The sequence below is a fragment of the Macadamia integrifolia genome, chromosome 2 (genome assembly GCF_013358625.1).
Source record: "Macadamia integrifolia cultivar HAES 741 chromosome 2, SCU_Mint_v3, whole genome shotgun sequence".
Classification (NCBI taxonomy): domain Eukaryota; kingdom Viridiplantae; phylum Streptophyta; class Magnoliopsida; order Proteales; family Proteaceae; genus Macadamia; species Macadamia integrifolia.
This window is the reverse complement of record NC_056558.1, coordinates 33,226,619-33,240,461: the sequence shown is the minus strand read 5'-3', so window position 1 is coordinate 33,240,461 and position 13,843 is coordinate 33,226,619. Positions and strand designations below refer to the sequence as shown.

The following is a 13,843-nucleotide window of genomic DNA, read 5'->3' as shown; positions in this document are numbered from 1 at the left end:
CCCCCCCCCACACACACACACACACTAAAAAAATGTACTCTGAGAAATAGGAAACAAATGACTGGTAGTAATGGCTTCTTATTGCCTATGCCCCACATATGAGGAAATGTAGGTGTCTCTTGCTTGTGGATTGCAACAGTAAGCAAGATCTATTACATCATATTGTTGATCATTTAAATCACCAAGCAGAGTTTTAGATTTCATGACATCCAAAAACTTTAGAACCACATACAAAACATGGGAAGACAAGAGGCAGTGCTAGCTGATAATTCAAGATGCTGTGCACCCCCCAAAAGCCATGTAAAAGGGTGAGAGGTTTAACTTGTTTCTGTGATTTTAACTCGTTTTAGAATGGTGAGCCTAACAGTTTAGGACCCTAGTAACCCTGGCCTTTCTCCAAGTGGAACAAAAGCAAGAGCTATTTGGAACTTAACTTCACAAGGTTGAACCTGTTGGTCCCATGTAATTGTTTTGCTGGTGTTGTTGCACAAAGGTTGAAATGTATATAGCTTTCAAGTTCAGTACTTCATGGTTGTGATGGGAAAACCAATCTGCCCAATGCATTGCAATCTTTTAGACCAATTGAAACAGGTTCATTTTGGCCCACATGGGTTGTTCTTCTATGGTTTTCATTGTTTACTGTTGAAATTGAAACCTTCAGTGTACACTGGTTGTCTTCTTCCATACTCGGTCAGTTTTAGCCATATATGATCTTATTGCTAGAAGAACTTGTTCATCAAGCAGATTTAATTAGATTAGTAAAACCCATGTGATAAAATATTTTCTCTTGTGCAACACGTCGCTTGGAGATGATTGGTTGGCTTGTTCATGGCATTTAGCGGTGAGTTGTGATCCAAAGCTTTAATTTACTGTACTTTTTGTTTAGTATTATGGATCTTTATACTGGCTCAACTAGAGATTAGTGATCAATAATAATATATTACTGCACACTTACCTAAACTGTATCCTCGGTAGCGACCTACCGCTAGGGTAGAATATGGTAATACTAGGAATATTGTCAGTAGGAATTCTCAAAATGAACAAAACAAAAGTATCTCAGAAATTTCTCAGGGAAAAAGTGTCTCAATCAGAACGGATTGTCCTTCTCCTGTGCTGAACTAAATATCTAATGAGATAAGAAGAGGAAACCATAAAGAAATACCAGAGTTCCACTTGATAGATTGTCTGAATTCTGCACTCTCTTATGTCTTATGCGGCAAGTTGCGTCGGCTAACCTCAGCCCTAGGACCCATGCCAGCTTGGATCTTCTACAAGTAGGTTCTCAGGTTTTCTCAGCAACCACCACCAATTGGAGAAGAAAGAAAACTTTCAACTTAATTTGAAAGGGAGGGGGTTCCCTAACTGCCCATGTTCAGCTGTCCTCACCCAGTTCATCAGTTGGAAACTAGGAATTACATGGAGAAACAAAGTGGGCTCTACAATTTTCTATCAATAGATTCTTCCCATAGAAATGCCAAACATGTTACAGCTCGCTATTGTTGGTTAACTCTCAGTAGGTTTGAGAACATTCAGAGAGGTACGTGATGGTCTTATGTCCATCAAGGTTAAGATACTGATGCATACATATCTGTTGAATTGATCTGTATCAGTGCCACATCAATATAAGACTTCGACGGTACTTATCGGCTGATACGATATCGATACTTGGAACACTGATGTCCATTGAACATTCTTTGGCTAGAGACAATGGTCTGTGTGTGTGTGTGTGTGTGGTGGGGGAAGTGATGAGGGGATGATCATTTTGTGAAATTGACTCCTGCTCTACGGTGCCAAGAATCTCTAACATAAAAAGTGGGTATCGAGATACCATCACACCCTGCCAATGTGTAGAATCTTTATCACCTCACAGTCATGTCTAGTGGAAACCAATACCAACGGATTCCTCTTCTCTCTCTCAAGAGCTTTGGAGGCTCTTATCACCATCTCTTAGTGGTCCTTCCATACAAGTTGGAGTTGGGTAATACACCTACTCCTTATGATTTTAAAAGTGAATTTGTCTGCTGCATCCTTTAGTGCGACTGATAGAGTAGATACTCAACAGGTTCCACAAGATTAAGACCCTTAAATTGCTTATGGAATTACGAATCCCCGACTTTAGGAGGCTAAAAAGTCCATCCAGATCTGATCCGATCCATATTTGGAGAGGAGAATCTTTGAATGAAAAAAAGCATATTTTCAAAAAGGAAGAAATTCTAACTGGTGGGATCTACTAAGAAATTCTAAAGGATGGGAGAGTATCTCAAAACTATTTATACGTCACTGGATAAGCAGATACGTTGTGATGGTAATGAAGGGTGTACCAATTGATAAGAATCATGCAACACCGCCCTGGAGAGTTGACGGATAAAAATGAAGAGAAGTTGGTAAAGACATTCTGATCTGATAACATATTTGTGGCTCATATCAATTCTATAAGATGAAGCAGTTATTGGAAGCAGCAGAAAAAGGAGGTCAATGGATGGACACTTTCTCGATCCATTCATGGATTCACTCAATATTGTTTGAGCAACAAATTAACTTCATAAAAGAAATGTGATGGACAAAAAAAAAAAAAATTAGTTATTAATGGCTTCTGAGACTGCAAGTTCTTTAGTTTTGTCTGCCTTAAAGAGTGTCATACACAGGTTAGGGTTTATCCTGCTTATTAGCTGTGCATGCATGGATGCATCTTTGCGTTTATGACATAGAACAGACAATAGTTTACTCTACTCTCTTTTTTGAGGAATTGTACAAATGTCACCTCTTAGTTACATTTAATGGGAGAAAAAAGCTACCTGGTGGCGTAGCGCCAGCAACTCCTGTGCCTATTTTTCATCTCCCTCCTCTGAAATGCCATATACCTCTTATTGTGGAATAAAAGAGTAAAAAGATAAGACTACACAGCTGATAAGGAACTCAAGCCCTTAATATATATAAACATATTTTTTTATTCCCTGTCGTGTTCCCTAGAGTTCTGTTTGGTGAGTTAAAAAGAGTTATTCAAAATAATTTGAAAAGGTTTTATCATTCGATTATTTTCAAGAATTGTCGCTTTCTTGCATATTTTTTCTAATATAAATGTGAAATAATAGTTTTTTGCCAGCATTAAAAAATAGTATCGTACTAAGAGAATAAAAAAAAATTACAAATTAAGATTTTTTTTTTAAGAGATTTTTCTGAACTGACATTTAAGAATTGAAGGATGTCCTTCTCCCCTTCCCCCTTGTACGAAGTCTTTGTCTTCCATTAGAATCATATCCCACCACAATAAAGAAAGGGAATCACTTTGAGTGAACAGACATTTGGTCCTTTATGCCTTTATGCTTGGTGATTCTATTGTGTCCTTAGTATCAAACTAGAAAAATACCATCATACTGTAGTGATTTGCTTGTACGGGTTTTTTAAAATTCTCATAGCCATATGCTCAAGTTTTCATTGATATGAACCAATGGGTTAGATTTTCCTAATCCGTATGTTATTCTTGTACATTCATATTCACCCCCAAAAGTGCTGAGCAAATGCTTTAGGCGTCTTTTTTGGATTCGATCTACTAGTGAAGCTTTGGAAAGCTACCGTATGAGCAGTATGAAGACTTCATCGGTACTTTTGTTACTTTTTCTGAGCAATAGAGTTTTCCTAAGGCCGCGGTTAATGGATTCGTCGTAATCCATCACGATCCACTCTACAAGGGGGTGAGAGTGATCACATTTGGATCATCCCATCATTCAGAAAACTGTCTTAAATTTTTTAGAGGAAATTTAGAAGAAAAAAAAAGAATCTATAAAAGAGAAGAATAGAAATGAAGTGAAATGGGAAGGGAAAGGGGAAAAAATTTTATGTCCGTTTTGCCATCAATAAAAGAAAATTTTTTCTATTTTCTTGTGTTTCTTGTATATTAGGCAACACTTTTTTTTTGGCACCACAAGAAAGCTTTACCATTTCAAAGATGAATTTGAAATTCAAAAAATAAATAAATAAATAAATAAAATAATAATCTTCTCTTGATTCAAAACTTCTTAAACCAAGAAAATATTACAATGTTTGTACTTTTTTTCTTTTCTTATCTAATCTTATCTTGACTACCAAAAATGGTGTAAGAGAAGCAAAATTAAAAGACAATGAGGTGGTTGCAACCATCAAACCCAGGAAATCCCGAGGGACGAGGCTCCCTGAGGAAAAATCCATGATAGAAAGGCTATCCTTATACTTTAAAAAATAAAACTAAGCCAATCCTAAAAAGTCCTTACCATGGATTTCCTGGGTATTAAAACGCGGGGGGGGGGGGGGGGTAGTATCAAAAAGCTGTTGCAAATGGGCATTGAATAAGAGCACGGGCAATGCGATCCTCCACTAGCCAATATTGGGCAAGGAGAATCAGTGGTTAACTTTTGCCTCATCAAAAGTTGTCTTACAGTAATTGTCTTAGAACTACATCTCCAAATAAACTGTTTAATCTTTGGGAATAGTTATAGCTACCAAAGAAAACTCCAAAAAGGATCAGGTATCGAAGTAGGGATCTTTTTTTACATAGGCCAATAAACGGAAGCCCCAAAGTTAATTAAGGAGTATTTGACTAACGCTACATGCCTCTCTTGTTGCTTTGACCACGTTTGTGTTAGACCATTCTTCAATTTTGTTAAATACTTGTTCAACCCATTATTCTTTTAAAAAAATTGTTCATTATCTGGTTGCATGGTTCAAACATCTTTAAGTGTTTTTTTTTTTTTTTTTTCGATAGAGAGAGTAGTAGGTAACAGCTAGGAGACTCAAACTTGAGACTTCCTAGTGAGCATGGGTTTTTTATACACCATAGCTCACCAACTGCACTAAACAGTTGTTGAAATGACATTTAATTGATAATAAAAATTCTTAGTAAATTAGCTAGTTTGATTTGTTTTTTTTTTCATAGTTAAAATAAAGACGTTTTTGAAAATAGATTTCATATTAAATTGTTCTTGTTTGAAAAATATAGATTGCTTGAGTCTCTCACTCCTACATCTGAAACACTTTCTCAACTTTCGGAGATTTTGAGTCAAATTTTTTAGCTTCTTGAGGTTGCGGAGATCTATTGGTTGTGAAGGTCCTGGTTGTGTTATAAATAAAGGAGATAGAAAACTGTCAAGTTTTCATAATATGGTTGTTAATAATTTTTTAAAAACTGTCAGCATTCATGCTCTGTTCTCCCTAATCCCCCAAAAATAAGTATGTTGTTCAAGTGGATGATGAAAGGCCTATTAGCTTGTGTACAGCTTTAAAATTATTTCTAAGCTTCTTACTAATATGCTTAGGGTTGTATTGGATAGTTTCATCTCTCCTTTTTAGGCAATTTTTGTTAGAGGTAGATAGATAGTGACAACATTATTGCTGCACATGATATTTTTTACTTTCTTAGGAGGTTAGAAGATAGAGGGGTAGAAGAGGATGTGTTATATGTGTCTAGAATTCTTATACCCGTTTCGACAATTGCCGCGTTTTGACATTTTATGTGGTGACCCGAATGAGAAATTGTGAGCTCTGTAACGTTAGTGAAGGGTTTGGGCTAATAGACCCAAGTTTGGAGCCCATCGAGTATTTGTATATTTTATTGTCTTGTTGTGCAAGTAAAAAAAAAGACGAGTGTGAACGACTGCCTAATGCACTGGTAGAGTGTGAAGAGCTAAAACCCATCCTATTGGGAGGTCCTAGGTTCAAGTCTTTTGGTTCAGACCTTCTCTCTCCCTCATAGAAATAGAATAAATTATGACCTATAAAAAAAAAAAAAAAGATTTGGGTTTTTTTGTGTTGAAGTTTCTAGATGAGAGTTCTTGCTGCGACTTTGGTGTTCTTGAAAATCTTCATTGTAATATTTTTCTCATCACATAGTGAATCATCTTTAAATTCGTCAGTGAATGCAGCACACATCATATTGATGTGTGTACTACATTAAATTTCTTTGCTTGAATTTTTGTGTTTATTTGTGTTTCTTACTGTTTGCTCTAACAAGATGGATGGCTCTAAAGTTAGATATGTCCAAAGTTTATGATCGTCTGAAGTGAGGCTATCTTAAAAGCCATTTTGAGTTTATGGGGTTTAGTGAAAAGTAGCGTGACTTGATTACTTTTACGATCTATCGTTGTGATAGATGATTGACAAACAGTCTTTCATCACCTTCCCAAAGAATAGCTCGTTGAAACTAAGGAAGGGAATCTAAAGGGCTGCAGTTGAGGGTAGCACCAGACAGCACCCAATTAGTTATTTAGTGTCTACTTATTCCTACTCCATCAAACTGCATGCTAGTTTTAATTTGTTTACCCTTCTGGAGGAATTCCCCAAGGATGCCCTCTTAGCATGTACTTATTTATTCTTACTATGAAGGAGCTATCTAGGCTTTTGAATGTCCATCATGATCTTAATATGTTTAAGGTCATCAAGATGAGCAGGGATGCTCCTAAAATCTCCCATATTTTTCAGACGATGAGTTAATCTTTTTTGGGGAATCTGAGCACAATGCTCTTTCAATCCAAGCTATCCTGAACTTCTTCCAAGATTTTAAAAAAAAAATATATATATATATATATATGCTTTTAATTTGTCTTTAATTCAATTCCTGCTTATTGGATGTACATTATTTCATTTTCCTGACTGTCATTAGTAAGATTCAATTACTTCTAGAATTTAGCAAGGTGTATATGATGTTGGTAGAAGTTGGTCTCTTGTTCTCTTGTCTCATGGAAGCTGTTATCTTTTCCTAAAGCATATTGGTGGGGAAGGGGGGTGGGGTGTTAGGTTTGTTAAACAGATTACTTCTGGAGACTTTTGACTCATACCCAGGATTTGTGGGCCAGAGTATTGAAAGCTAAGTATTTCCCACACAACTCCTTGTTAGATTATAATTCTTCTTCTATGCCAATCTTGCTTATATGGAATGTTTTGTGCCATGTTTTGCCTTCTAATAGGAAGTTGGTGTGTCAACGTGATTGTGATCGGACTCTTTTTTATCCATGTGGGGTGAGTCTTGGATTCCTGGTCTTAAAAGACTAAGCTTCCCAGGAGTTCTCAGTTAGCCATCAGGTTTTGCTATGGGAAAGAGTTGATGGTTAATGATTATTGGAATAAACCTTTATTGCATTATTTCCAATTTTCCATCGTATAACTAAGACTGTTTGTAAGATACCTATTCATGTAAATAAACATATCTGTAAGTGGATTTGCCCTGTCTTGCAATGATATTTTTTTTTTACGGATCTGGTAGATAAGTTTCTCATCAAGATAGCTAATCTCCATAAAAATTAGTTGAAGTGCGTGAAGACTGACCTGAACACCTCGATTAAACAAAAAAAAAAATTTCTCATCAAGATAGTTTGGATTGCATGGGCTTTCACCGTAGGAGTCGTCTACTGAAGGTTGTGTGGAAACTTTAAATTCATCCATGTTTTAAAAGATTTTATGTTAGTTCAAACACTAAGAAATACGAAAAATAAAGAGACAATAGATTCGCACGACGCAAAAATTTAATGAGGTTCACACACTAGGGTGGTATGTTACGTCCTCAAATGAAGAAGATATTTTACTATACAGAAGAAAGATTACACCTAAGTAGCGGCGAGAAAACTCGCCCTGAAACCCTAACTTGAAAAATCCCAAGATACAATGACTTTTTCAACAAGCAATAGTACATTATATATATTCCAAGTCGCAGGTCGACCCATTGGGTTGCGGTCGATTCGATCCCAACCCCTCTATTTCCATCACAAATCTCACAAATTTTCCCATTCAGGTCATTGCCAAAATATATCGGATCGAGTCAATCTTCAAAATGGGTCAAGAATTCCAAACAAACTTAACATTTTCAGTGGAAAGTTTTGGTGAATGTTTTAGCTACCAAGGATAAACTGACAAAATTTCTTCCTAATAATCCTATTTGCTCATTTTTTCTACAGATGCTGATTACATTTGTGGAGCTCGACCACTGGGGATTAGTATTCGTATTGAATACCTCCAGTCATCATCTCTTTAATTTTGCTCTTTTTAATTTTGTAGTTTGAAATAGGATAGAGACCAACATATGCTTAGATTATAATTTAGGAATCGGATTGACTGCCAATCCTAGGTTTCACTTTCACCTCTGTATTGATAAAAATTGATTGAATCAGACCGATTCAAGTCAATTTGAGTCGATCATCTCTGACCGATTCTGCCACCAATTTTGAGTTTTGAAACCTTCCTCTAACCCCAATTAGCAGGCTTGCACAGCATATGATTTACATTTGCAGGGATTGGGCAGCTTTATCCCACTTATACTCCCAACATCAACACATCCATGATAGCAAACCCTCACCCTAAAACAACTCAGTAGAATGTACACATTTATGTTAGCATTACATATTAAAATTGTACAAAGAAAATAAATTTTGAAGTTGGCTATAATTATAACATTATGCACTCAAGACATGCAACATCAATATAATAAACTCAAATGCCTCGACATATTACCCACTGTTGTGAACAACTAAAATGCATTACTAAAGCGGTAAAGCCTACATCAGGTTTTTTTTTTTCTTTTTTAAATGGATTCCAGTCTGGTTAGATACCATAAATTTTCATTTTCTAGGAAAGATTAGATATGCTACCGGTTTTGTTGAAGTTAGTGGTTCAATACTTCAATCAATGGGAGGAACGTAAGGGATTTTTTCAAGGGGAAGAAGAAGAAAAATAGACACAGATATGGGTGTGTGTATATATATATATATATATATATATTGTTATAAACCCATTGAAATTCATTACTACAATAGAGCAAATTGTAGAAATATCCACAAAACCATTAACCAGAGAGATTTTTGAAGAAAAGAGCAACCCAGTGCACGAGACTCCTGCTACTACAGAGTCTGGAAGGAACAAGTATACGCAGCCTTATCCCTTACTTTACAAAAGAGGTTGTTTCCAAGTTTTGAACTTATGACCAACATGTTGCAATAGTACAACTTAACCATTGTGCCACAGATTTGCCCACTAAACTAGAGAGACCTTTGAGATACTCAATAACGTCTATGTACTTGTGTTCGATGATGTGGGTAGAATATATGATGAGGTAGCAACAATATTCAACTCGTTGGAATAATGTTTGATGCCATCTTCCAAGTATTGATTCAAACATTCGCTTCCATCCTCTGGTGCTCACATAGCTTTCCTGTCCTTTAGTCCATTCGAAGATCCCTTGCTTCCTTCAATTGCTTACCTTAGTCCATTCGAAGCTCCCTTGCTTTATGCAGTTCATTTACTCGTGTGAATGTCAATTCCATCAAAATCGCTGATGGAAGGTAGGTAGGTTTTTACCAAAAAAAAAAAAGTAGGTAGGCCATTGAAAATACAAACATCAACAATGATTTTAGATCTAAACAAAAAAAAATTAGTAGCATAATCTAACTTTTTGTTTTTTGGGTAGGAATCGATCTATTAGGCGCGACCGACACAAGGAGTCCAACTTACATAAATTAGATATCCAAAAATTGAAAATTGGCCAATCTATCCTGTGTGCTCAGGATAGTGCATTATGGGCTAAGGGAGTCGGCCATGTTGTTATTCTCCCTAGAAATATGGGTGAAGGAGCAAGAGGAAAAATAGGATGACACATGTCTGATGTCCTCAATGAGATTGAAGATCCCAACGTTAGAGGTTGGACTGGACCCATCCTGAAGACCCACCAGCTCACTGTTATCCGATTCCACCAACACGTTCTCAAACCCTTCACCCAAACCAAAAAAAAAAAATCATTCCTTATTGCAATAACCTCTCCCTATAGGATAGAAGCAAAGAAAATCGGCTCAGAGGCGGCACCTACTGCAACTCCCAGTGAGTCCCGCCAAATGAAACCAACTCCTGATTTGCTCCTCTGCTCAAAGCCGCATCAAAGTTGAGTTTGAGGAAGAGAGGTGGAGGCGGACTCCATGAATTCAGCTGTGTCCGTGAGGCCTAGAGATCAAGCCGGGCAGGGGCTGGGATTGAGTTGCAAAATTCATCAAAATCTCGCTCAGCGAAGGCGATGAGCATAATCTAACCACTCAATAGATTGGTGATCCACTAAGAATGCAATGTTCACTCTCTATAGTGAAAACGTAAAAGTAAATGTTCTCTCTATCCCATCCAGCATCTAAAGAATGTAAAAATAGATAGTAAACGAGACACTTTGGTGACCGAGGGTTAAATTGGATATCAAGGCAAATGCAGAGGTGAAGAACAAAAGGACGTCGACTGGTCAGGTTTTTGGTTATTTGGCCTGGTTTCAATTTGATTTACATTTTGATTAGGTAAAACCAAAATCCACCTCATAAGAACAATGTGAAATCAGAATTATTTTCATCTAATGTTACTCATACTTAGTTAATAGTGTCATTTAAGAAAATGATTTGCATCCTACAACTATTATAAATCCTATATATATTAAACTTTCCAAAAAAAATCAAAACATATTTTTGTTTGACTAAGAACTACTTTATAGGTAAAAGATTACACGTCTATAACTAATTAACTATCACCCCAAAATTTATGAAAAAAAGTGCGCATTGTGAAAATTATAAAATCAGTGATTGTGCCACAGTTGGTGCCAAATGAAAAAAATATTAAAAACATAAAAAATAAAACAATATAAATATGAAAATAATAATAATAATAATAAATAAATAAATATTAGACGTTAAATTAAACTCCGAAATCTGGTTCACTTTTGGCTAACAGACAAACTTCTTGCTGTGTTCAAGAGACACCCGGCAGTCAGGTAAGAGCGCTTAAAATTTTGTAGACTCAGTCAACCGTATCCGTACAACTTGTTTTAACAAATCTGAGGCGTCCATTCCTATACCAAGCTTTCAAATCCAGGATATCAGCATCAGCCTTAACGAACCCTATTCTTAACCAATTGATCGGCCTTAACCAACCCTATTCTTAACCAATTGATTGTCCAAAACAACTTCCAAATGAAGCTTTCTTTATCCATTTTTTTTCGGGTAAATCAAATGAAACTCTTATGATCGACGCATTCAATAATACCTCGCAAATCAAATGAAGAATTTTCTTGACGCTTTCAAGCACGAATGAACACTAAGAGCTACGTTTGGCAGAGAAAAAAAAATCCACAAATTCAATTTAATTAATGGTAAAAATAGTTTCTGCCCAAAAATGATCTTACCAAAAACATAAAAAAAAATCGAAAAAATTACATGATTATCCATTTATATATCTTTTTACCAAATTATTCATCAAAATTTCAATTAATAAAAATACCCAAAATTAAATTTCCCTTTACAAAATTACCCACTTAAAGTGTTAAATAATAAAAAAATCCAAAATTAAATTTAGACTTACAAAATTACCCACTAAAAAATAAAAAATAAAAACATTAAATTGAAAGAAAAAAAAATCACTATTTTTGATAAATTTTAGTAATAAAAAAATACACATTAAATTGAAAGATTAAAAATTACTATTTTGGTAGTTTTATAAACCCAAATCTGTATTAATTTTAGGTATTATTGTTACCCACAACTCATTTTTGATAATTACCATAACTTGAGGGTAACTCAAAAGTGAATAATCATGTAATTTTGGTACCCAGAATAACTCAAGTGAATAATCATGTAATTACCAAAACTTGAGGGTAATTTTATAATGAATAACTCAGAATAACTTGAGTGAAATAATCATGTAATTACCTAAAACTCTTGAGGGTAATTTTATAAAGAATAACCCAAAAGTGAAAAATCATGTAATTTTCCCACAATTTTTTCCTTCCAGTCTTTTCCTTCCGACATATTTTCCTACTCTTTTACAGATTCTTCAAAGCCACATAATCGGGTTTCAAAACAGGTGAATTCCACTCATCTTTCCCTCTCGAATCATCGCTTAAAAACAACTCCCCAAAGCCAAACTTAGGAATAACAGCAAGGGATCGGTGCTATGGTGACTAGGAAGAATAAGATGAGAAAACAACAAAAAACAGGACGCATCACATCGCATTCACAGCAATCCAGATCTAGCGCATGGGCCAATGTCGTCTGGAAGAACTACATCAGAGGATATCCTTGTATTCACGCACGATTTCTACTGTTACAGCGACTTCCAGGAAACTAAGCTATCAATTCAGAGAGCTGCAAATCTAATATTAACAAAGAAATAAAATAGAACAAAAACAAAAATATTTCTCTTTCGAAGTTTCACAAGCTTTGTAACAAGACTACGAACTATCTCCAGAAAGATATCATAACCTAACTATTGATGCCGAACCAGCGGTCAAAAAGAAACAGAAGCAAACCGAACCATAACCCAGGAGAACAAGAACCCATTCATAATGGCAACCAAACCCTAGACATAACCCAACCCAACCCTAAAACATCTCCAACAGAAATCTAGCTTCTCCAGCCACCGCCGCCGCCACCACCGCTGCGGTAACTACCTCCATCACCTCCATAGCCACGATCACCACCGCGGCTGTATCCACCACCACCGCCACCGCGGCTATATCCACCACCTCCCTCACGGCGTCCATAGCCGCCGCCGCCGCCACCATAGCCGCCGCCACCACCGCTGCGGTAACCACCACCTCCGCCGCCACCACCACCTCTGGTCTGGGCCTGGTTGACTGTAATATTTCTACCGTCGAGATCCTGGCCGTTCATCCCCTCAATGGCATCCCTCATCGATTGTTCATCGCGGAAAGTAACGAAGCCAAATCCCCTAGATCTACCAGTCTCACGATCGCTGATAATCTGAATAAATAAACCAAAAACAGAAAATTGAAACATCATAAACAGATCTAACCATACAGTAAACAACAATAATTAATACATGATCTGAACTCAAACCGATCGATCCACGTCTCCTGAAAGACGAAGAAAAAAACATACCGTTTCCGGTGATCAATTAGAGAACAGAGAATCAGGTAGTACAGAAAACAGAGCAAGAAAGCCATCCAATATCAGAGAACAGGAACAGTAAAAAGAGCAGTAAAGCCGAATCGATCCGTTCCGATACGATCCGATCTACGCATCTGCGAAGACGATGCCTCGTAATAACGGACCTTTGATTCAATAATCTCGCCGTATTGACTGAAAGCCCTCTCGAGAGCTTGGTCATCGGTTACCCATGCAAGGCCACCAACGAAGCATCTGAACTCAACATCTGCAGAGGCCATTGCTGAAGAAGAGAAAGGATCCAACGAACACAAAAACTAAAAAATACCTCAGAAAAGTAACAAGAGGAGGATCAGAATCCACCTCAAAGAGAGCACAAAAAACCCTAGCACCCAAAACCCTAATTTATAATCGAATTTCCGCTAACTGGTGCGAGATGATAACTATGGTTAGCTGGCGTTTCGGGTTAGAATTAACCCAGTAGGGTTGGGTTAGTTCCTACTAGGGTTGTGGAGGCGGTGAAGGTCTCGTTTGGTAATAGCATATTCGGATCTCAGCCAAGTAAAGAAAGGAATTAAACTTGAGATCCGGAGTAGAACTAGAAAGGGATGGAGCTATCACAGGAAACAAACGTCTTCCTTCCGTGTTTGGATGAGCTGAGCTGTATCCAGATGAGGGTTGGGTTTGGATAACCATGGTTACACAGACGTTTCTCTCCTCTTTTTTATTCCACGGTTGGGACCACATTCACGTGTTGATATTACTTTACAATAGAAATTGTGAGATATTTTCTGGGGTAGTTGGTTGGAAACTTCCCAAAATATCTACGAGAGTGGAATTCCTATTATAACCTTGGGTTTCTTTTAGATTTACCTACTTGACACTATTCTTGTTTCTTCTATTGGGTGGTCCGCCGGTTGGTTGCAGCTATTGCATGTTTCCAAAAATATCTAGGATTT

At 36.8% G+C, this 13,843-nt stretch overlaps 1 protein-coding gene and 1 long non-coding RNA gene across 2 annotated transcripts in view; one reads left to right on the top strand and one right to left on the bottom strand.

The window, feature by feature from the left end:
• Positions 1-7,230, top strand: part of LOC122089295 — a 10,501-nt gene extending 3,271 nt beyond the window's left edge. Inside the window, exon 2 of the long non-coding RNA XR_006143296.1 lies at positions 113-7,230. This is a non-coding gene — a long non-coding RNA (uncharacterized LOC122089295). The remainder of the gene's footprint in view (positions 1-112) is intronic.
• Positions 7,231-12,153: 4,923 nt separating this feature from the next.
• Positions 12,154-13,276, bottom strand: LOC122071907 (glycine-rich RNA-binding protein GRP1A-like). Its single transcript, XM_042636380.1, has 2 exons — positions 13,052-13,276; positions 12,154-12,740 (listed from the first exon to the last, which is right to left on the bottom strand). The coding sequence occupies exons 1-2, from the start codon at positions 13,163-13,165 to the stop codon at positions 12,381-12,383; spliced, it is 474 nt and encodes a 157-aa protein (XP_042492314.1). The 5' UTR covers positions 13,166-13,276; the 3' UTR covers positions 12,154-12,380.
• Positions 13,277-13,843: the final 567 nt, after the last annotated feature.